General features: G+C 46.6%; 1 protein-coding gene across 4 annotated transcripts in view; it reads right to left on the bottom strand.

The window, feature by feature from the left end:
• The window catches only part of INTS1 (integrator complex subunit 1), a 28,601-nt gene extending 6,132 nt beyond the window's left edge, over positions 1-22,469 (bottom strand). Inside the window, exons 1-37 of one of the 4 annotated variants that reach the window (XM_034065415.1) lie at positions 22,363-22,469; positions 21,975-22,265; positions 21,211-21,407; positions 20,870-21,007; positions 20,278-20,437; positions 19,802-19,907; positions 19,337-19,523; positions 19,050-19,195; positions 18,611-18,752; positions 18,090-18,266; positions 17,628-17,736; positions 16,931-17,051; positions 16,193-16,270; positions 15,510-15,667; positions 14,307-14,403; positions 13,840-13,931; positions 13,443-13,503; positions 12,870-13,067; positions 12,504-12,633; positions 12,149-12,328; positions 11,908-12,057; positions 11,163-11,342; positions 10,878-10,982; positions 9,884-10,051; positions 9,424-9,535; positions 8,822-8,983; positions 7,495-7,641; positions 6,986-7,084; positions 6,492-6,616; positions 5,559-5,813; positions 4,728-4,893; positions 3,992-4,132; positions 3,413-3,587; positions 3,205-3,328; positions 2,561-2,679; positions 1,445-1,532; positions 591-817 (exon numbers count right to left, since the gene is read on the bottom strand). In XM_034065415.1, the coding sequence (XP_033921306.1) occupies positions 591-817; positions 1,445-1,532; positions 2,561-2,679; positions 3,205-3,328; positions 3,413-3,587; positions 3,992-4,132; positions 4,728-4,893; positions 5,559-5,813; positions 6,492-6,616; positions 6,986-7,084; positions 7,495-7,641; positions 8,822-8,983; positions 9,424-9,535; positions 9,884-10,051; positions 10,878-10,982; positions 11,163-11,342; positions 11,908-12,057; positions 12,149-12,328; positions 12,504-12,633; positions 12,870-13,067; positions 13,443-13,503; positions 13,840-13,931; positions 14,307-14,403; positions 15,510-15,667; positions 16,193-16,270; positions 16,931-17,051; positions 17,628-17,736; positions 18,090-18,266; positions 18,611-18,752; positions 19,050-19,195; positions 19,337-19,523; positions 19,802-19,907; positions 20,278-20,437; positions 20,870-21,007; positions 21,211-21,407; positions 21,975-22,265; positions 22,363-22,420 (5,369 nt within the window). In that variant the 5' untranslated portion in view covers positions 22,421-22,469. The remainder of the gene's footprint in view (positions 1-590; positions 818-1,444; positions 1,533-2,560; positions 2,680-3,204; positions 3,329-3,412; positions 3,588-3,991; positions 4,133-4,727; positions 4,894-5,558; positions 5,814-6,491; positions 6,617-6,985; positions 7,085-7,494; positions 7,642-8,821; positions 8,984-9,423; positions 9,536-9,883; positions 10,052-10,877; positions 10,983-11,162; positions 11,343-11,907; positions 12,058-12,148; positions 12,329-12,503; positions 12,634-12,869; positions 13,068-13,442; positions 13,504-13,839; positions 13,932-14,306; positions 14,404-15,509; positions 15,668-16,192; positions 16,271-16,930; positions 17,052-17,627; positions 17,737-18,089; positions 18,267-18,610; positions 18,753-19,049; positions 19,196-19,336; positions 19,524-19,801; positions 19,908-20,277; positions 20,438-20,869; positions 21,008-21,210; positions 21,408-21,974; positions 22,266-22,362) is intronic. The other 3 variants (XM_034065417.1, XM_034065416.1, XM_034065418.1) reach the window with 3 other exon arrangements.
• Positions 22,470-23,235: the final 766 nt, after the last annotated feature.

Here is a 23,235-nt window from a genome sequence, read left to right as displayed (position 1 = left end):
CCTGCCCTCCATAAAACGTGGCACAGTCTGTACTGGGAGGCAGTACAATGCAGTGTCAACTGAGATTACTCAGTATCTTTTCTAACACCACCATAAATGAGGTTAGAATTAGGTCAGTTTGTTTCACTGCCACAAACACAGCATCTTCCTGTTCTTCCCACAGTGCTAACATAGCTGTTAGGAAGCAATCTAGTCTCCATTCAGAGAGCAATCATAATGGTGCAGAAGCAGGATGCATTATGAGCAGTGATTCAAGGCATGAGTAAACAAGAAATCCCACATAAGGAAGCAGTAATTAAAAATAACCATTGTCTTACAAGGAAAAACAGAAACAAGCATAGCAAGCATTTCATCCTGATGTCCTAAAAGGGCCCTTAGACTTCACTTTTAAAGTCACCTTCCTGGTTCATGTACCGCTTAAAATTACTTATTATTCCCCAAAAAACATCTGGGAGGACAGCACGGACTTTTCATATGGACTCTGGAACACAGTATTCTTCATGAAGACATGCTAGCAAGTCTCATCATCACCTGGCTGCCCATGTCCAAGTAGAATTACAGTAGACAGTGCTCCCCATTTGCAACCCCACCTGCTTCCCCATTGCTGGATGCAGCTAGTCAGATACTCCGTCACTTTCTTGATGCTCTCAAGGTCCCCATGAGAACAACTGAGCAACAATGGCAGTCGAGATTGGATGAGTGTGCAGGAGGCCTCTTCAGTGTTCTGGTATCTGGTTTCTGCTTCAGCCAGGATCAGCTCCACCATGCTGATCAATTCGGATGCCTTCAGGTGAAGCACAAATTCCTCACGGCGCTTCTGTAATGCAAGAGAAAACCCAAAATGAATCCACAGTAAATCCCTAGATTCTTAATTCCTTCTAGTCACACCTTCCCCAACTGAAATGGAACATCTCTTAGAACTAGACTTAAGAACTGCCCCTATCTAGAGCTCTGAAAGCTTGCTTCACAGCCCCAAATGAAATGTCTTTACCCATCTGCTGCTTCTGAACTCATTCACTTCCATCCCAGCATCTGTGATGGGTCAGAAACTATAACTGAGTCACCAAACCAAAGAAATTCTGTGGCAAAGAGATGCAACCCCCTTTTCTTTGTAAAATGGGAATGACTCCACCCTGGGTTTTAGCTTGTTCACCACTGTATCCTTGTTCCTAGATCTTTAACAGGCACTGCGGCAATTGCTGTAGGGGACATGCCAAGTGGGCAAACTTATGTGTGTTCATATCAGCTTTTTGGACTCAAAACTGCCACTGTAATATGTAACATAACAGAGCAGCTAAATAACCAGCTGAGGTACAGGCAGCAAACTTGGCATGCTGCACCTCTACCACTCCAGCCATCTCTGGGCCATGGGAAAATCAGGCATTGTCAAAGTATTGTCTCTAACTCCATCCAGAAAGGAATCTTGGAAGAACTGAACCACTACCTGAGGAGTTCTTTGGTCCCTCCCCTGCCAGATCCGAGGAATGTGAATACAGGCCCACAAGAAATCCAAGGATGCAGTTGGGTCAAACCTGCCAGAAGACAAAAGAAGACAGATTTGCAATTAGAGACAACACAGCCCTCAGGCAGCACACAAACACATGGTAGTGTCTCTAAACATCCTGAGCGCTGTGAAGAAAGAAACATCTGCAAATGTAAAAATAGGATCCATTAAGTCCCAAGAAGGGGTTTGGTTCTGTTCCCAGATTATGACTAAATATTTGTTTCAATAAGCACAGCACAGGGTACAGAGCTGAACAAATGACATTCAGCAAGTGTGCAGCTACATGGAGTCCTGCACCGAAAGCTGGTCATCAACACAAACAATTAGTGAACAGAACATCCTTATCCTGGCTGTTATCCTGGACTGCAGAAATGAATGAAATTGTTACTGAGCAAGAGATCAATAACAGAGTAATTAGCAAACTGAAATACTACCAGCTTTAGAAGTCCTGCTAGTTTATTCATGTCCTGAATTACTGCTATGAGGTGTTAACATTATCTGGTCCGTAAGCATACCAAGTTTAAGCAAGATACTACTATAGTGGCACTTAAGTATTCAAGACCAATGGTATAAAGAAGCTGAGAGCTAGGGCTGCTTTACAGGTCAGAACTGGAAGACTGATGCAAGGAAGGGGGTTAGAGAAAGACTGGTAATGGAGTTTAGTACAACCAAGGATCCAACAGAGCCTGCCCAGGTAGTGACTGCTGTGATTTCACTATCCAAGGCATCTCACAGACCCCGTATTCATAAAGATTATCAACAAGGGCAATGCTAGATGGATTACCCAGTGATTAGCACTTCCTGTTTAGAACACAGCCAAATCTTTATGTGCTGCTTCCAGCAAACAGCAGGCAGTATTTATATCAAGGTACATGAATCAGCATGACTGAAATCAGCATCCCTCTCACAAAGACTGTTTTTGGCTGGGTTACATCTCCTGGCAGATGCACCGTGGAACGTGGCAGCTCTTGTTCTCAACTCCTGTTTGTTCTCTCCCAACACAATGAGTCACCCAACTCAAAACTCCTTGTTGGGCCTGAAAAAAACAAGGCTCACCTTTGCTCCCTGTTTCTGCAGAGCAGAAGCCTGATGCACTGGTGCAGTGTGGTCCAACTGGACTGGTGAGTCAGAAGAGCCAAGAGATATGGGCGGAAGGAGGGTACCTGGGACCCTGCCTGAAAGGACCAAACAAGGCAAAGATGTAAGAAATGGACCCTTGCTGCAAGGTGGATGTAGGAAATACTACGTATACCACAGAAGGATGATGATCCAGGCAGCACAGAAGACAACAGGTGAATTTTGTTTTTTTTCTGCAGTACTTTCTAATAGAACATGGCATTGGCCATGAGATTCGGTTTTAGTCTTAACCTTGACATGGCACTTCTGGGGAAGTTATTGATCTGTCTGCAAAAATACCAATGAAAACACAGCTGATTGGGTTGTTAGGGGAGTATGTTGTGTCTGTAATGCATTCCGAGGTCCTGAACAGGACACAGCTGAGGTAATATAAAGATAAGATGAAACATAAGCCTTGCACCGAGAAGGACACAACAGACTCCCCCCTCCTAGCCATCTTGTACTGCTTTGGAACTGATCTACCAATATGTGGGAAAACACAAAACTACCCCTTGCCCTGTTTCTAGGTGCAGGTCAGCACCCCAAGGAAGATGGTTTCAGCATCTCTACCCAACAACTCTTACTTTGTTCCAGGAGAATAATAGCTTCTGCTGGAGGTCAGGGCAACTGCTGATCACCTCTGGGTCCAACATCTCCAGCCAGTCATTAAGAAGGCCAGACGAGGGCCCTAGCCAAGCTGCTTCAGTACTGAGGAGAAAACAAAGCCAGTATCAGCAGTGATGTTGTGAACCCAGATCTGTCAGTGTATTCCCATCATTGTCTTAGGCTCACCTGCAACTGTCCATCTCCTTCTTCACTGGTGTTTCTTCTTTGTCCTGGAGCAACAATGAGCTCACCACAGCAATCGGTTTCATGGCAGGAAACCTGGTCTCAACATTAGCTGAGAAGAGGACAGTCAGGAGTTCCTCCAAATATGGAGAGTGAGTTTCAATCAGACCTTGAAGGACTAGCAGAGGGAGAAAGATGTCGCTCATTAACTTCAGGATGTGGTGAAAGCTATAGAATCTTATAAGAGTACCACGAAAGCAATCAGCCCAGCATTCCTGAGGGCCTGGCTCAGTAAACAGAGAATCTGACTTCTATCTGGGATAGACAACTTCTATTTCTCATTTTGTTAGCAGAAACAGTGCTGAGAGACTTAACCCCAGCCCCAGATCCCAGTTTACAAACCCACATACCAGTGCAGGGTAAGCAGGTGATACAAGATAGAACCAAGCTTAGATCAGTTCACATTTCCTGATCCAGGCAGAAGGCAGCTTCCCACAGCCTGCACAGTAGGCACTCCCTTGCTGGGCTGGAAGTTCAACCTGCTGCTGCAACAGGGGAAGCAGAGCAGAAGGACAGCCATACCTTTGCTGATGAGCTCCGGCTCCACGTTACACTTCTCTCCCGATTTGAGGGTTGCAATGATGGCACGTACCGTGGAGCTGATCAGATCAGGGTCACGACGGAAAGTCAGAGCTTCTGTGAGGTGCAAGAAGCCACCTCGGACTGCAAAGAAATCACAGCATTGGCATCACAGGGCCAAGCCAGCCTCACATCAGCCTTCTCTTCTCGAGATGCCCATGAAGCTCCAGGGCACAACTAAAGAACACAAACACACTACACTACTGCCTTTTTATTCCCACCAAAACTCTTGACAACTCTTCTACATGTTACAGGGACATGTGGCTACGAGAAAACTCCGGAACCACAAACCCATTTCCCATTGGTTATATACTCCTCCTCCCATGGGATGGCAGATGGTAAAACAAGTCATGATGTGACCTTGTTCCAGAGGCATTCTCCTCTTTCACGACTACAGCTAGCACAGAATTCCCAGCCTGAGCAATTAGAAGTTTCCCCTGAAAGATTTGCTGTGCTTAGTGAGACGCTGCCAGTTGTCTATTGCAAGCCCCTAGAGCTAAGTCACTTGTTTGCATCCCCATGGAGTTTATACAGCACAGGACAAAACCTCCCTTCATTATTCCTAAGCATACCTCTCTAAAAGGCAGCCCACTACACTTTCTACCCTGGCAGCAGTTTTGTTTCTGTCCCTTTCTTGTCCCACTTTGTCCACTCTTGAGTCTCATAAGCTGCACAATACCGGTACCATCACTGATCCTGTGCCTTGAGGAGTACTGCACAGCAAAGGCCTTCAGCTGAGCACGCAGAGGACCATCTTCCACTGCAGGGTTCTCCAACCACTGTAGCATCTGCATGAGGACTTTGAAGAAGAGCGAGGAGAAGGCAGTGTCTTGTGGCATGCAGCGCTGGGGAGTGCAGCAAAAGACACTTGCTTATACCCATTTCAAGGATACAACAAAAATAGCAGGAAAGATGCAGATAGTGGCACGTACTGCCAAGAACACATAGAGCACACCTACACTGTTGGACCACAGCTCACTCATAAGGCAGTGGTTTCCAGTGTACAAATGCAAAGCAGAAGACTGAGTCACACACACAATACCTCTCCCAGCATAACTAGAAGTAACTTTGTGCCTTCTTTCATCGTGACAAAAGGAATTAGTTATTTCATTGGATAAATCTCAGCCTGCTCTGAAGACATCTTTAAGGAACAACAGACTTCAGTTCTCCAGTTGTCTGCAAATGCCCTGGCTTGGAAGACACATCCTTGCTCCAAAACAGCACAGGCTAGAGATCCCAAAACCAACCAGCTGCTAATCCACCACGCTGCAGTTGCCAGACTAGGTAAGAGACACCTAATCCTGCATGCAAGGCCCAGTTCTCAGCAGTGCTAGACTAATCTGGCAAGCCTCCACCCAGATGTCTATGTCTAGGCAACTAAACTCCCTCTGTGTCATGCTCAGCATTAGAGGCAGAGAGTCTGCACACAGCAGAGCAGATAAACTGCAGACTATTTCCTCCTCACCTCTTTGTTAAATACTACAGAGATCCTCATCTTAACACCACTCACCTGATACTGGTACAACTGGCGCAAGAGAGGGCAGGAGATGAAGTGGTTGCGATGCATTGCCATCACCAATGCTCCGCTGTGCGGCGAGTTCATGAGTGCAGCTACTGCCTGGAGAAGTCGTGCTGTGATCCCAGTCACCTGTGTGTTCCCTTGGCGGATACGAGCCAGTTCCTGCCCCATGGCCTGCTGTAGTGCCAGGGCAAGTGGGCGCAGGCTTGAGTTCTGCCATCGTGGGTCTGGATTTAGTGGGAAAAGCTGATAGAATACAGAAAGGAGTAAGAAATGAAAGAACTTGCTATACCATGAACATCCTGAAGCAGAGGACTGATTTAACCTGTACAATTATACTGACTGTGGTCTAACTGGAACCTTCTGATACAGCTTATTTAATGCTTCAGTTCCTGGTACAGGAACATACACAGCATCTATGCAACCCCAACATGACTATCAGCACTAACACTGTGGGGGAATCACCATGCCACCCAAATAGTGGCAACTAACTTGGCCAACTAATTCCCTGTAGACTCTGGAGTCAATGAAGAGAGGGAGGCTCTGCAAGCAGGCAAGACAGCACAAATGCTATCTGCACACTGCTGTGCTGCCTAGGCCCTGCGAGCATGTCACAAATCCTCCATCTAGTGCTGAGAGGAAAGCCACTCTTCACAGACAAACAAGGTACAGAGACAGTAACATGCTAAGAGGCACTGACAGCATTAGGCGTAATCAAAAGCCACATCATGTTCAAAGTAAAAGGGAAAAATCCTTCCAGTATCAATCCCACTGAGCTGTAATGGCCCAGCCTCATTGCATGCAGGGCTCTCATTGCCTACAAACACTGCAGTAGGAAGGGTCAGAAGACACAGGAATAAGAGAAACAGATTTTGTGAGGCTGCTGCAGGGAAGCAGTTTATCAGCTCGAGGTTACACAAGTACCTGCAGGAAGATGCCTGCCAGATCATCTTCTGGGCCCAGAACTCGCACTTGGCTTAAGGCCCGGATCCGGCTCTGGCCTTGAGAGTTCTCAGGACTGGATTTTGACCTTGCAGTCTCAGCACTATCTGCAAGAGAAGTAAAAGAACACAAAGATAAATGCTGTTATGACAGTTAGCACTTGGAGCCCCAACACTGGATCACCTTCAACTTTACAGTCTCTAACTAGTGAGGAATTTAGTAGCTTTTCTCGAGGCCAAGCAAGACCTATTATTCCGTATCACTCACAACAATTCATTGTAGTAAACTCCAAAAATATTGCTATTCCTCCCTTTGCCAGGAGCAAAAATCTCTAGCAAGGACTGGTGTCTAACTGTAGCTTGCTGATATACTGCCACACAACCCCTTTTGAAGACAGCTCTTCCTGTCTTATCAACAGCAAGGAAGTTTGGAAGACGACTTTGATATTTGGCAGTTTAGGCCATCCCAGGCAGTACCTCGGCGGGCTGGTAAGGAAGCAGTGAGCAGGGAGTGGAAAGTCTGGCCTCCTGTTGCTCCTCTCTCATGCTGAACCTCTACAAGGTGAGCCATGTAGTCTGAAAAAGGAAAAAACCATGAACACATCATCGTCTTGCCCTCTTTAGTAAACCAGGACAGAAATGTCCGCTGTTTGTATCACTCCCACAGTGAGGAGAATTTGCTGCTCCGATGGACTTTGGGAACACAATGCTTTTAAACCTCGTTTCTTTTACAAGATAGCCTCCATGTTACTTTTTAGACTCTTTACAATCTAATCTAGAAAATCCTTCTTCTATTTCACTAAATACAGCCAAAGGCCGCCATGTAGACAAGCTCTAGGCAGATATCTACAGTGACAACAGGGTGCCAAAGCAGCCTGTCCACACATTTTGCCGAACTAGTTTTGATTTTCCCAAAGAAGTCATATGAGATACTTGTGAAAGCTGTTCAAGTAAAATGCTTTGCCAGCCTTATCTGAAGCTCTTACTCTTGTCCATGATGTTCTGCTCCAGTGTCTGTGGATCATGAGATACTGCCTGATCCAGGTACTGCAGAAGTTTGCTCATGCTGGAAACTGGGATTCCAAAGGACTGAACAAAGAGAAGCAGCTGCTGTGGCTCCAGGTCCTGCAGGGCTGAAATACACAAACACTGAGTCCTCAGACCTCTGAATCGCCCACAGATGGTCATCTCTACCACCTGATCTTTGTGCTTTTGGCTGGACCAAAAGTGACACTTTAATGACAGGACTGCAGAGAGCCTAAAGCCAGAAGGTCTGACAGCTGCTTACTGTGCCTCCTTTCCTCTGCAAATCATTGCCTTCTTATTGCATCTTCCAGTTAATTCACTCACTGTTTAATTTGATCTTCTGTTTAACTTGATCAAAACCTCAGTAACCCAATCACTCATATTAAAAAATAACTTCCACCCTATCTGTTGATGGCTGCAGGCAGGAATTATTGAATAATTCAATCACTGTCTATAGACAGCTGTCATTTAATTAGTAAGAAAGGAACAAAGCTCTGAATACCAAGAAGAAAAAGAGCACAGATGAGCTGTGCAAGGACAAAAGTAACTAGAGGCACAGCTTACATCCTTCAAACACTGCTTTCCACATTGCAAGCACTGCCCTGTGGAAGCAGTGCTCTGCTTTTTGTCTGGTGACTACATAGGTTAGTTCAATCTGAATTGTTGTAATAATGATGGGACTTCAATTCAGAGTCCCCCATTTCCTCTAAAAACTTCAGAAAGCATAACACCCATATAGACTTACTCCTCTATTTTAAAAGTAATAGCGAATGCATACAAAAGCTGGCAAGATTCAGGTAGATCAGAGTGGGAGGAAATGCCCTTCATGCTGCAGCAGGAAACTCTACCAAAGGCACTGACCTCCCCTTTGGTCTCCGATTTCCCTGAGTTCTGCTTTTAATGCTGTGGGGATTAACCCATGGGGTCTGATGGTTAGCGAGGTTGTATCTGTTCTCAGACCCTTGTACATGAACTACACATCATGGCTGAGCACGGAATCACCCTGGGACATCCCTTAACATTCCATGCTCACAACCAGCTCATATTCTGTATGTTTGGCAGCCCTAAAGGATGTACCAAAGAATCTGTTGTATGTTTACATTGCATTTAAACACGCTGCTTGCTAAATCCAAGCTCCCTGAGCAGCTGCAGTGTCTGCAGTGACTGATGGCCCCATCCAAAGGCATCCAAGTATGATAGCTGGGAGCACAGAGGATTGGAGCAGGGAAGCCTCTTGTCTTCCTTTCAGGAGGGCCTGAACCACCAATAAACATCCCACAGGCTCACCTGCATCCACAAGACGTGGGACTTCCGAGCGGATCATACGCAGCTTTAGCCAGTCGGGGAGCAGCAGAGCCTCCTCTGAGGTGTCAACCAGAAACGCAGTAGGAAGGGGTTTCTTCTCCGGGAACCATATATCCAGTAAGGTGTAAAAATCACCATCCCCTGCTTAAGAGTGGATACAAAATTATCTCCCAAGTTCATAAGCACCTAGAACAGCCTGCCCTTCTCTGTGCAGATCAATACACCACAACACTTCTTTGTTCAATCGTCAGAAACAACTTGGCAGTAAACAATATCAAGTGGAAATATGAACTACAAATCCAAGTGCCCAGTTCTCATACTATAGTAAGTCTCGGAGTCCCTCTTGTTTAGTACAGTGGGAAACAGCATTTTAATATTTCCCATCTGCAGAATGCAAAAATAATAAGCCTGCAAATAACTCTGTGCAGCAATATTCCAGTATCTTTTACTGCTACAAACAAGAACTGCAAGGGACAAGCCCCTGAGTAGAAAGATGAACACCTTGACCCATTAGGAGATGGCAGATAGAGAAGTCTCTGTATTGCCCATGGCCCCTTGAATATATCTGAGCACATTTCACTAACCTTGAGGTGGCCCTAGTGTCAGGAGAATAACCATGGCATGAACCACCAGGATGTGCATAGTGGCTGTTTCCCCACTAGTCCAACGAAGGAACACCTGATCCTGGGACTCTGACTGGGAAAAAACAGGAAAAAATGAGGATGAACAAGGTGGGGAGAAAAAGGGGAATGGATATGTGACATACAGATGAAAGGAGAACATGATATTGGACAAATCTAGTTGGATCAAAGTCCCCCACCCAGCCCAACATCTCCAACAGTGGCCATAAAATTCACCCAAGGAAGTTACAAAAAGCTTTTTATGACTGGCTCTGATATTATGCCAACATCCAATTACCTTAGTTGAGGGAATTCTTGAACCAGACATGGTTTATACCCACAAAGGGCTTCTCTTTTGTTAACTTGTCTGGTTTCTTTTACCTGCTTAAAACCTTTTACCTGCTTAAAACAGGAAGGCACTCACCCAGCTGTACACCTCCTCGCCCTCCTTACTCTGGCGCATGCGTTTGATGTAGCGAGAAAAGATGGAGAGAAGAGCAACAAGCACTGCATCTGACTCAGCACAGTAGGAGAGCTTGGAGAAGAGGTGAGACATGATGGTAGAGCGCTCCACAATGAGTCGGGCTACATCCTGCAAGGGGAAAAGATTCCTTAGGTCTTTACTGAACAACACAGCCAGGTTCTCCTGTTCATTGTATCACATTCTCCAGTTTCCATCATCATCCCAGTTAATACCACTCTGAAGATCAATGTGTAAAGTCAAGAGTAGAACTGTCACAACAGGGAAAATGCCAGTGCTTTGCATGCGTCTTGTGATAACATTGCAGTGTCCCAGCTGTAGTACAGCTGCATTCTGATGCATCCCATAACAAAGTGAGCATTACCCAGTAAAAAAACCTGCATTTCACTAAAGAAACAGACCTATTGACTCTTATCAGTTAACCTTCTCCATGTATCTAAACACATCTATGGAGGGGGAAAGAGCCTTAAAACAATGAAAAAAAGCACCTGGAGACAGAACAATGGAAAACAATAAACTGATAAAAAAATAAATCACCAAAACCTTTTAAAAAAAAGAAAAATCAGACATTTTGGTGACAGGTAAATGCACAGCCCACCACTACTGTTCTGACTTCCCATTCTCTCCCCAGATACATGGGACTATAGGTTTAGCACCTGCTTACTCATGAAACACAGCCAAGTGATGGGATCCCTTTCAAACCACTGTTCACTCTCACATTCCCCATCTGATGGGCAGCTGGACTGGAGGTCATTGCCCCCATATCATTTCATGATATGAAACCAAAACCACAGGTCACCTTCCAACCCGTACACAGAAACACAACCAGATCCACACGCTCCCAAAACATCCTGCTGGTACAGTAAGTCACCACGGTCCTAAGTCAGGCCAGGTCTCCCTCCTGCAACCCTTCTGCACCAGCAACCTGGCCTCTCACCAGTGCAAGGTCATTGTGCTGTCCCTGCTCCTCCACAGGGGCATGCTGGGAGAGGTACACCAGGTAAGCACTGATGGTCTGGGGATCCGTCTCCATGTGGATGGCCTAGAACGAGAATTCTTCTTGTTAGAAATCAAGATTTAATCAAAACAAACAACAGCATAAGAAAAATTCTTTGTGATCATATAAACATGTTGATATCGCAATGTTTGCTCTGATTCATTTTAGCATGAGCAGGACAAACAGCAAGCTGGTCACTTATCCTTTCCAGCTACTAACACCTACCTGCTGCAAGGCAAGAGCTGTTGTTGCTCTAACACTGTCAAACAGTGGCAGCCTGGGGAGGTCTTTCAGCAGCCACTGATATCCCTGCAGCAGTTCAGAATCACCAGAGTCTTCTTCCATGGGGTGATCTTTCTCCTCTCCATCACGCAGTCCCCCTTCTGACAACACCAAGGACAGGCCCTGTAGAAGTCACATAGACACAATGGCTGCATTTGAAGCCACAGCTGGACTGCTACCTTCATACTAATACAATAGAAACAAGATTCAAACATCATGGAGCAATCCAAAAGCAGCACATAACAGGTTTCATATCTCAAATGATGTCTTTTCTTGACAGCTACTCTGCTTGAAGTTTCAGTCTTCTCTAAGCATGTTCTTCTTGAGCTCTGTGCAATTGTACTTGTCTTAACTATGCTCTAGAACACCAGACAGTCACCCATTTATACTGCCCACAGGCACCAGCTCCTGCCTATTACTCCATGGAACACATGATCTGCTGAGTCTACACTTGAACTTCACAGGAAACAGCAAAATCTAGATCTATCTTAAGTACTACTTGGCTATTGAAGAGAGAAGGGGTTTGAGCAGTAAGGAATAGAAGTGCATTTCATGGGGTTTGAAGACTGAGACAAGTTATGAAGAACAGTGACATGAGAGAATTTCACTGTTCCTAACTCATAAGAGCCTAGGCCTCTGCCCTCAGTTTTGGACAAGCTTTAGTCAAGAAGATTTTCATTCTGCTCACCTTCATGGCCAGGACTCGTGAGGCCACCTGGGAGGAACTCAAGCGTCGCAGGAAATAGTCAAGCACCTCACAAGTTGTCTGTTCATCTGCTTTGGGACCCAACAGCAAGTCTTGCAAGCGTCCAAGCAGCTGCCTTTGTTTCTGTTGTCTCTGTGGAACAAGAAGTTGGCCTCTCCGGTAAAGTCAAATCTGGGATGCATAGAAAGTAGGCAACAGAAATGATCCCTAAGAGAATACTCACCTGGCGTTTCTTGGCACGCTGGTCCTTACTCTCACCCTCCTCCTCTTCTTCACCTGAGGTTGACTCATCAGCAGCATCATGCAGCAGGAACTCACAAAGGCACTGCACAGGTAGGACATCCAAGGAACCCTCACTGGACTGAACGAGATCTGCCAGCCATGGCATTGACTGCGATGAGGCCTAGGAAGCAGGAGAATAACAATGCAACAGCAGCAGAACATAGATGCAGCACACTGATTATTTAATTCCAGCGCAGTAAACCACCTTCCCCTTAGCTTCCTTTTGCCCCTCACTCTGCTAAAGTTTGAGACAAGGGAGCAGATCCCAACACAGCCAAACCATCAAGGCAGCCCACCTGTCTTTGGATGATGTTGAGAAGGAAGTCAGGATGCCGACTGCGGCACAGGAGGTGGCCCAAGCGAAGCGACTGGTTCAGGCTTTTCACCTGCTCCAGGACATGTGGTGGTGGTCTCCGTGGGGGTCCCCTGCCAGAGAAACAAGAAGTTATCCACTAGGCAGACTTACCTTCACTCTGGTGTTAAGAGGATCAGTCAATCCAGTAGTATATGAGTGGGACATGGAAGTGGCAACAGGACATGGACCCTAGGCTACCAAATCTCAGGGCTCCTCTTGCCCACATCAACCACCCTATGAGCAGTAGTTTCCTGAGGAGCATTAACTGGGATTTCATGATGGCAGCAGCCTGCAGGAGGTTACTTACTGAGGGTCCAGACTTGTCAGCTGGGACAGCAAGAGGCTGCTGCTCTCTGTAATGGTTTGTTTTGTGGATGCAGCAGCCAGATGACCCTCAAATGCAAGAATCTCCTGTTTTTCTCTCTGTGAGATTTGGAGTTCACGATTGATCATCTCTGTGCGTGTCTCCTCATCCGTCAAGGTACATTGAGGATAGGAATAATTACTGAGAAAATAAGTTAGAAAAGAAAATTGTTATCTTGGCCTATTCAAAACTCATGAACCACAGGCAGAAAGTCCCCAGAACTTCAGCTTCCATTAGGCAACATAGAAAAAATCAAGGCAGTTTCCCAATGGGGCCAGGGAGACTGAAACCTTTTCAGCAATGCACACCATAGTTATCCCTCCCTACTAAGCTTTATTCCTTACTTCTAGTATTTTTGTTGGGGGAAAGTACCTTTCCCACTAAAACTGTAGTGCTGCTGCCAGCCACATTATTTTACATCAGTTTTACTGGAAAGGAATGAACCAGGTGGCACAAACTTCATTCAGACAAATGTTTTCAGTGGTCTGACTTATGTAGGGATTTAATCATACTAACTTGGTCATGACCATTTCCATGAGCATCTTTAGAGAAGGGTACTCCTCCCATGCAGCCAGACCTGCAGCAGAGAAAACAGCAATCAGGATTACAAGGAGAAAAAGTGAAGGCCTTTATATATCTATTCCAACACACTCCAAAATGGGGAGACACACAACAAACTCACTTCAGAACAGCCCACCGCACTTCAGAGCACAAGCCACACGATTCCAGCCACAAGGTGGTCTAAACCTCCACACTGTGCATTTTTGCACACACAGGGAATAGACAGTTAGTTAACTGTGGTTACCTCACCAACCCAGCACATGCTTTGAACACAGGCATCCAGACTTCAGCAGAAAGCACCCTGGGCAACTATTGCAGCAGAACTAGTATCCTGAGAGACATCCACACTCACCAATGTTTTCAGGATTGAATGCAGCCACTACCAGCAGGAGAGGCCAGGCTTTCCAGTAGAGGGTAGAAATAGCTAGATTCGGAGGCTGGTACCTGCAAAAGCCATCAACAAATACAAGCTGTCAGATGTGGTTACTTAAGCCATCCTCAAGGCTGCTTTTCTCCTTAATCATGCACCCATCTAAAGATTCAGCCTCTTTCACAAGGGACAGACGGATTCAACTGAAAATATCACAAGCAGAAAGGTCAGAGTTCTTGCAGAGGAAAGCCCATTCCATGAGTCAGGTCTTAATTAGGTCTTAATTGCTCTAGAAAAATTCCCAGCTGAACATTGAAAGGTTTCCTCATGACTCTGTTATTACAAACTGTAGTAGGGAAAAGCATCTCAAAATCTGTGAGTTAGGACTGTTAGTCACCGAGTGAAAATGAGCTCGACCACAACAAGATTGTCTATGTGATAAGCCTTACCCTGGGGGTAGCTGGATATTCTCTGGGTGGTGATAAGTGCACAGATTTAAGACTGCATCGATCAGCTGGATTCTTTCTACCCTCAGGACCTCGACATCTGGAGAAGAAGAAAAGACTAAGCAAGTTATTGACCTGTCTACGTGACTGAAAGTCCTTCAAGAAAAGCATTACAGTATAAGAAAAATTTCACTTCAAGCAACTAGGTTATTGTGGGCTTGTTCTCATGATATTACAGGAACAAAACCCAACAACACTTTAAAAAGCAGCAACACTTAAAAGTTGTAAGTCAATATATAAGGATATCGAGCTTTTCAGCTCCAATTTGGTTTAAATTCTTAAGGGCAGGTTTTTTTCCCCCAAATGCATCCAATATGATACCTGTTTCAGAACTCAGATAAACTTCTTCACGTAAGCAGTAAATCTGCTCAGAACTTCTGGGGCTCAGAGGAACTAAAAATGCTATTCAACTTTGCTGCAAGTTTTCAGACTGACTCTAACTCCAGTTCTTCCAGTATCTGAAATGGTGCAGCACTGAATACACTATGCTGAGAGACTGGACATATTTTCACAGCAAAGTCTAGTTAATTCCACTTGCACTGGATTAGAAATTGCTATTAACCAGTGAGCACTAAGAGCACATAAGATGCTTTAGAATCAAACTCTGAAACAAATACATGTAACTCAACTAAATGAGCTCCAAGGATGACAGGACAAATGCTGAACAAATTCATAACAGGGGTTAAGAGTTAAGGTTGCTTTTGTAACTGCTATTCTGTAACAGTGTTTGAAGGGAATTATGAGGAGCATGCTATACACAGGTTAATTACCTTAACTTCCAACCCTTGCATTTTGTGCTCATTTTACAGTATGTATAAAGGACTAAACTGAATTTTAAGATGCTAACTCCAAGCTTTGGGTGGTTATTCACAGTCCTTCATCCTCAATGCAATCAAGAATTTCCCCAACATAAAATTAGAAACAGAAAGAGACAGTAGTAGAAAATAAGAAGCTTCTCTGGTGAGAAAGCAACAGCAACATGTGCCTGGCTTTGAGACAAATGCTTAGCCACCCCAACTAAAACATGCTTTAGGTGGTGCAAAGGCTCTCCGGTATGTGGTAGGAGCTGCCACAGCCAGCTGTGGCAATAACAGGACATGGAGACTGGAGGAACCACTTGCTGAGTGGAGGTTTATGCAGTCTTACCATCTGCTTGCACAGCCGCAGCCCTCTTCACCAGGTGGTCAGCGAGCTCCATGGCATCCGCAGGGCCAAGGGGAAGGTCCCGTGACAAACCAATCACAAGGATCCGCATCAGGGTGTCTTCAAGGATGGGCACCTCGGAGCAGAGGCGAAGGAAGAAGCTGCATGAGACATGAGACATCAATCAGGTTTCTTTTGACAGCAGTATGAGGGTTCCTGAAACCCTCCACAGACCCTAGAGCTCATCCAAGCAGAAGAGAAATCACGGCTTAGTTCACAATCCCTTCCCAAGTCTCCAGCTCCAAATGCAACTACCTGAAACAAACTGCTTTATGGAATATTGCTCACATTGCCTTGCACCTCTACATTTCAGACTGCTTGAATCTGAGCTCCATAACATTACCCCAGTAAAGCAGACAGCGCAGGACAGCCCTTCTTACAATTACAGCATCAAGATACAGAACAGCTTGGCACAGGGAATAGGAATAAAGGAGAAAGGATCAGATGGAGAATGAAGCAACATCCCTCAATCTTGAGGCAATGTAACAGATGAAGAAAATCTAAGCACAGTTCCAATTCTTGCCAACACAGAGCTATATAAGGAACACCAGAAAACACCCATTCCTCTGCCTCCAGCTACAGCAGCTCCATGCCAGTACCCAGCTAGGGGTGGAGAAAGCACTCACTTGCGGTCACTCTCAGGGGGCCAGTTGTCCCATTTGTAGTAAGTTTCTGGCTGTTCTGTGAAGAGCACCTTGTGGAGGCTGTAGAGATGAAGAAGACAGTAAACACAATCTATGTGAGGCTCAAGAATACATTCAACAGCCCAGTCTCCCCAGGCTCCTGCTAATGCTTCCCATCCTGCACATGAAGAAGACTCCCCAGATAAGCTAGTCTAGCAAAAGTAACAACATGAATCATAACAGAGAGGACTGCAGAGTATGGGCATTCAGCTTTTATACCTTCAATAACATATCCCACTTCCTATTAATTCTGGCTTGACCTGCTACTGTAATGCCTTGTGCCAAGAGCCCAGGATACAAGCTGTCTGCCAGAAGCAGGCAGAGAAGACACCACTACCTATGGAGCCCATAACCATACAGCCTGAAAAAGGACAGCAGACAAAAGAACAAGGAGTCCACAGGGATCATGCTTAGTCAGGAAACTGGAAATTCCCTATTGTGTGGACCCAAATAATTCAAATCAGGACTATTTTCCATTATATATTTCTGGTAAGAGGATGGATCTGCAGAGGGGGAGACAGTCCCAGCACAAACGCTGCTAAAACAGCTTCTGCTCCCTGTCTGACAGGAGGAGAGAAATCCAACCAAACCCTGGCATACACATGGCTTTTCACAAAATGTCATACACTGTTGGGAAAGGAACTGCCTATGCATTGCAGATTACCAAGCTGTGTTTCTTACCAGTGCACATAGTCCTTTGGAGCCAGCTTGCTGATAGATGGAACGACTGTATGAAGCCACCAGACAGCATCTCGTTGGATAGCAGCAATCTGGTTCTGGAAAGAGCGCAGCACTTCCAGGTCTGAAAAACAGCCAGGTTACAAACTACACATGTATGAAGAGCCTCTTCAAGAGCCAAGCAGGAGAGGGTGGCTGTTTTAAGAGCAGATAGTAACCAGGGCTCTGAAGCATCAACAGTAAACTGGGGAGAGGTATAGTGGACAGCCTTGAGTATCCCAGCACTGACACCACACATACTTTGCTTTCTGATGTGTGCTGCAAGAAAACCACAAGATGTAGCATGGACAAATTAGTGTTGTGAGAAGAAGATACCTGGGCAGTCACTTCAGTGCCACCCCAAATGTCTGTCTTCTCAGCATTAGATACCCAGTAATCCTCATGGCTGCTCCTCCAGGCTTGAGGCCTCTCCATACACAGTTCCCTTTCCCCAGCCTCTCAGCCACTACTTCCATAGATACAAGAAGCATCCAACCATGCAAATGTCACATCTCCCAGCTGTCAGGTCTCAGGATGATAGCAAGCACCCCCATGCTTCTGTTCAGAATGGAGACTTCCACCTCTTCCTAACCCCCAACCTCAGGGGGAGATATCTACTAAGCTGCCCATCTTCAGAAGGAGCCTAGGTTGTTCTACTTACTCTTTTTCTCTCCTTTGTCCCAAGCAATTCCAGCCTCCTTCACCTGGGCTGTAATACCAAGCATCATGGAGACAGCTAGCAGATCAGTTATGTGGATGACAAATCGCTCCTTAAAAAAAGAAAAGATTAATTGAATCAATAATACCCAAAGCTGCCTTCTGGAAAAGCATTTTGTCATGCAAGATTATGATCATGGTTGTTTGGAAATGGGATATGGAAGCGATGCTATGAGACACAGAGATATTTACTCACTCAGGTAACAAAGAAGAACAGAAAGAGCAGCCAGAAAAGCAGCTATAGAAGAGCCCAGTACACCACTGCAGCACACCCCAGCAGCACAACAGTCAGTACACCACTGGTACCCCCAGCAGCACAACAGTTAGTACACCACTGGTACCCCCAGCAGCACAACAGTCAGTACACCACTGGTACCCCCAGCAGCACTAGGTCAAATAGTGGTACCTTAAACTCCATTTCTGCATACTGGGCCTCTTTGCGTTCTTGCATAAGACCCAGACAGAAGGCCTGGAAGTTGATCTCATGCTTTGTCTGTTTGATGATCTCTCGCAGCAGAGCCCGTGAAGCCCGCAGGTAATCGTCTTTAGTGGTCAAAAGATCCTGGAACACCATTGCTAGGTACTAAGGCCATACAGAAAGAGAAAACTTTCAGTGTACTGTAAGGTATCTTCATCCACAAAATGAAAAGACACAAGGAAACAGTGCCTTTCCTTGAGACCCCCAGGGAACTTTAATAACCCTTCTCTCATGAAACTTCATTACCCCAAGGTTAGTCATCCAGAATGTGGGAGCTAGAAAATACCCACATATATTTACTCCTGACAAGTGTAATAAAGTAATTTCAAAACAGTATGATACAGATCTCACAGTTGTATGTGAAAATATTTCACTTGAGCCTCAAATCAACTAAATCTCTCCGGTGGGGCTCTGGGAATACCATCAGTCACACAAGACTCTACGCCTACCTTTGGAGCTTGCTCTGAGCTATGCTGAAGCACAGTGTACAGGATCTGCATATTGTTGGGGTTTCTTGCATTTGACAATTCGTTGAAAATCACAAACTTGATTGTGGTGCCCAGGTTATCCCTGTGTGCATTCAGCAGCTCTCTGCAATGGAAGACCAGAGGTATCAGAGCTGATGTTTCACTGCAGCTAGACCCACTGTTTTGATTTCTTTTTGAAGTATTTAGCACATGAAAGTGAGGAGGGAGAAGCCCGTATGTCCAGCAATATTAAAGGATTACAAAGATTTCCAGGCCATTGAAATCCATCTAAATGTCACACACGACACCCTATGGTCCAAGCTGGCATTTAAAAAACACTCTGCAGGGACACTGAGTCCATCAGGGCCCTGGACACACCTTCCAGAGTGCTTCCCTTCTTGTCACAGTCCCAGTCACTCACCTGACACACAGCATGTAGTGGTTGAGAAGAACTTTCGGCTTGAGACGAATTTTGATCAGGTTGGAGATAACATCCATGTCCTCTGAGCTGTGGGTGTTGCAGTTCATACAGACTGACATCAGCAAGTCCTGAGCTGGCTTGGTCAGCTGCAACGGAAGAGCAGAAAGGCTATTGTCACTTACTATCACAGCTCAGAAATGTATGCAGTGTGCAGTATGCAGCCCTCCTGGCCAGATTCCAGACCAGGTCCAGAAGAGTAGTGCTGCTTCAACAGCTTCTATCCTTACCTTTGGATTCTGCAGCCACATCTCCAGCCTCTGCACAGCCGTCTGCCGCACCTCTTTGTAGCCACAGGTTGCTGTTAGCAGTCGAAGGAGGTTCCTGGAGACATTGTCCATTGGCTGGCGCCGGTTGAGTTGGTCCCGCAGCATGTCTAGGACATATTCCTCCACACTCTCTGCAAGGTCTTCATACCTGGACCACACAAACTGTATTTTATTTGCTTGCTTCCACACAAGTCAATGTGATCACACTTTGCTGTGTTCAGAGATCAGCATCCTTTCTTGTTTGTGGTACACATGACAAAGTCTATCCTTTTCTCCTACAATCAGTTCTATCTGATGCTCAACATCCTCTAGCAAGTGCCATGGGACAGATAGTGCCGAGGACCTCCCTGCTGCAGCACTGCAGGAGTGGGTGAGCACAGACAGATCTGCCACACAGCTACATCAGAAGAGCAAGAAGCACTGTACCTGGGCATGAGCTGGCCCGCCTGCTCAGGGCTCATTTTCTCCTCTGCGATCAGCAGCTCACTCTGGCTGTCTTCCTCCTCTGTCATGGAAGGGTGTGGGCTGCTTCCTAAGGGAGACCAGCACACAGCATGCTTCATAAGACAACTCTTTTTTCTACAGAGCACTCACTCATGCTCTCATGTGTTTGGCTACTTTCAAGTACCCCCTTCAGCAACACTGAAGGAAGCCACAACTAATCGCTTCCTCACACTGTACCACACATACAGAGGCACGTTCTCCAAACCTCTTTCACTGCCTGCCCTCAAATGTCCCCAAGAAATGAAAGAGCCCCAAAGAGAGGAAAAGCAATGCCTGGAACTCAAGGTCTGGTTTATGTGACACCATCAAGTAACAAACTATTCCACCTGTCAATGAGCTCACCAGTCTCCATGCTCTCCCCACCCTTCTCTGATCTTGCTTCCCAAACACCTTCCTACCAGCACTAAGGTCCCCTCCGCTACGTCCAACTTCTCCATGCAAGAGCATGCTCTTAGGAGGCATCTTTGTGTTAAAAGCTGTTTGGATGTTATCCACAAATGTCTTGCAGTGAGGGCTGTCCACCCAGATGCGCTCCCCAAGGGAGTCCTCAATGTAAACCTGCAGAAGAGAGCACAAACCATGCTCAAGCCTGTTATTTTTACTGATTAACCAGAGTACTTATGAGCTTCCCCAGTTTTTACTTCCAATATACAGCTGTAAAGTAGGAAATCAGCATAACCACTGCAGGAATCGAAAACAGATCAATGACTGCAGGAAAGCCACATAAGAGCAAAAAGATCCCAACCATCACAACCCAAATTCTACAGGCACCAACCCTCTCAAGCAACACAGCTGATTAATCCTTAGCAAAGATTTTACAGCTTCTACGGCCAAAATACAGAAGCTGGTCTTTCAAAAGCTTAGCCTTTTTAATTAATGAGCTGGTTTAATCCCCACAGACAAATAAGAAGACCCTGTGACACTGGGCTGGTTTTACCCAGTGTGCCCACCACTGCCTCAACCCAGCAGAAGCACCCTTGGTTCAATAACCTTGACAAAGATCTCCGGCCAATTCTCATCCTCTTCATAAGCTGCCATCAGAAGGTTGCAGGCCAAGACAGACACGAGGCTATTCCCTTTGGCTTTGAAGTTGATGGAGGCATCTCTTCGGAGCAGACTGCACAGTGCCTGGAATACCATCCACAACATTAAAGTAATAATCAAGCCCTCTAGCAAGACAGCATACAGAAAAGCTTTACAAAGAGGACTACAAATTGCAGTCGCTTACCACAGATATACAGCATTTTAAAGACATGCACATTAAGCTTTGACCTGAGCGATACTGAACTATGCTGCAATGATACATCAGCCTAAAGAGGCACAGCCCTCACCTCAATAACCCCTTCAGTGGCAAAGATGTTTGGCTTGATTTTGGCCAGGTACATGAGGCTCAGGTACAGCGTGGTATCAGGTTTGGCCCTGTTCATCTTCAGCTGCTTCACAGCTCCACACAGCACTCCCTCAATACGGTCATCATTGCCTTCTGCCTCTGCTGCCTCAATTTCATCCAGCAGCACCGTAGGGACAACTGCAATCACCAACACACAGGCATCAGCATTTACCTTCAATAACTTGCCCTGAGAAGCTGATAGGCCAGTCACCAGGAAAGCAGAAGCATGGACCAGCTCACCTTTAGCCCCTCAATGGCTCTTCCCAAACCCAATTGCTATGAAAAGCTCTGATTCACACCTGACAATGCCCCTTAGTTATTATTTAGTTGGTTCATGCTAGCATGCTCCCCTGCAAACATATCAAACACCAGAAAATGGAATGGCAATTCAAAAACCAAGTTCCATTCAGATCCAGACTCTGCTAAAGAAACAGATAAATAAAACACCACAATCCACACTCAAAAGACGTCCTCTAAGAGCCTTTTGATTAAACACCTATGAGGCAGGACAGTGAGCACAAGTGACTGCCAACAGGAGAGGAGGCAAAACTGCGACCTCAGCCCTACATCCAGCACGGGAAACCCTTAAGGGCAGCACACAAAGCCACGATGTGGGTTTCAAGTGAAGTTCCTGGGCTGAAGCAGCAGGGAAAGGAAAACCCGCAACCCCAACCCGCCTGTGTCGGCAGAACCCCGAGGCCTCACCTTCGATCGGGATGACAGACGGCTCCTTGATGGAGGGGGAAATGGCTCTCTTCTCCGCCACGGCCGCCTCTGCCAGGCGTCCCAGGGCGCTGAGGGGCGGCGTGGAGGACAGCTTGGGCCGCTTGGTCAAGCCGGTCAGCCCCGCCGGGCCCGCTAAGGCGGCGGCCGCGTCCCGCTTGCGCTCGGAGGGCAACCCGGGGGGGGTCGACTTGAGCAGGGTGACAGCGGCTTTGCCCTCGCTGCTCTGCCCCTTGGAGCCCAGCGCGATGAAGTCTCCCGGCGGCGGATGCGCTGCAAGGGGACACGGGGCAGACGTGACAGCGCCGGACACCGCGGAGCGCCGGTGCCTCCCCCCCGCCGCCCCCCTCCCCGGCCCGGCAGCACTCACCGGAGGGCTTGGGCACGGTGCTAGGCCGCCGCACGGCAGCCGCCTTCGGCCGGTTCATGGTGCCGCTGCCGACGGGCCCCGACGCGGCCGCCGCTACCGGAAGTGGAGCTTCTCGCTCGGAGGTGGAGGGGAAAGACGCGCGACCCGCCCCGCCCTGTGGGACAGCGCCGCCAAGCGGGCTGGAGGGGGATCTGCACCCATGGGTGGGGATGATGGGAGAGCTCTGGGTGTCTTGAGGGGCTTTCTAGGGGGGTGAGGGTGGTTTGGTGACACTGAGCAAGGGGTTGGAATCAGCGGCTGGAACTGGGGGAGTGGGATGTGGAGTTGGAAGTGAGTGGTTTAAGATTAGGGATGAGATTAAGCAGCTGACATTGAGGGGATGGGAGTGATACAGGGTAACCGGTGTACAGGGGGGTAATACAGAGAAATTGTACAAGGGGTTAAAGGAATTCCTTTGCTTAAACAAAAGTATTGTCTGTCCTAAGTACCTGCCATTGCCATCCTGCCAAGGCATTGATTACTGATGATTGGTCCTACTGAGAAGCAGGGGAGAAGCAGACTGGGCACCGACCAAACCCTAAGGCCATGTCTGAAGGTTAAAAGGTGTAAAGTTTAAGAAGAGGAAGACTCATTTACTTCATCCTGAGACCCCTGCCCATGACCAGAAGGGGCACTGCGCAGGTGCAAAGGACCTTCCGGCTCGTTGTAATACGAAGCGGGGATAGATAATAAATATGTATAGGTGGAATTGAGCAACCTCATGTCTATATATACCTTAAGAGAATAAATGTAAAGGGAGAACAACCCTGAGGTGTGCATGCTTTGGAGGAGCTATCCCCATGCACCCTAGCGCTGAATAAAAGCATACCTACT

Source organism: Melopsittacus undulatus, chromosome 8 (genome assembly GCF_012275295.1).
Source record: "Melopsittacus undulatus isolate bMelUnd1 chromosome 8, bMelUnd1.mat.Z, whole genome shotgun sequence".
In the NCBI taxonomy this organism is placed as follows: Eukaryota; Metazoa; Chordata; class Aves; order Psittaciformes; family Psittaculidae; genus Melopsittacus; species Melopsittacus undulatus.
Note: the sequence above shows the minus strand (reverse complement) of the source record. Positions and strands in the feature narration are given on the sequence as shown.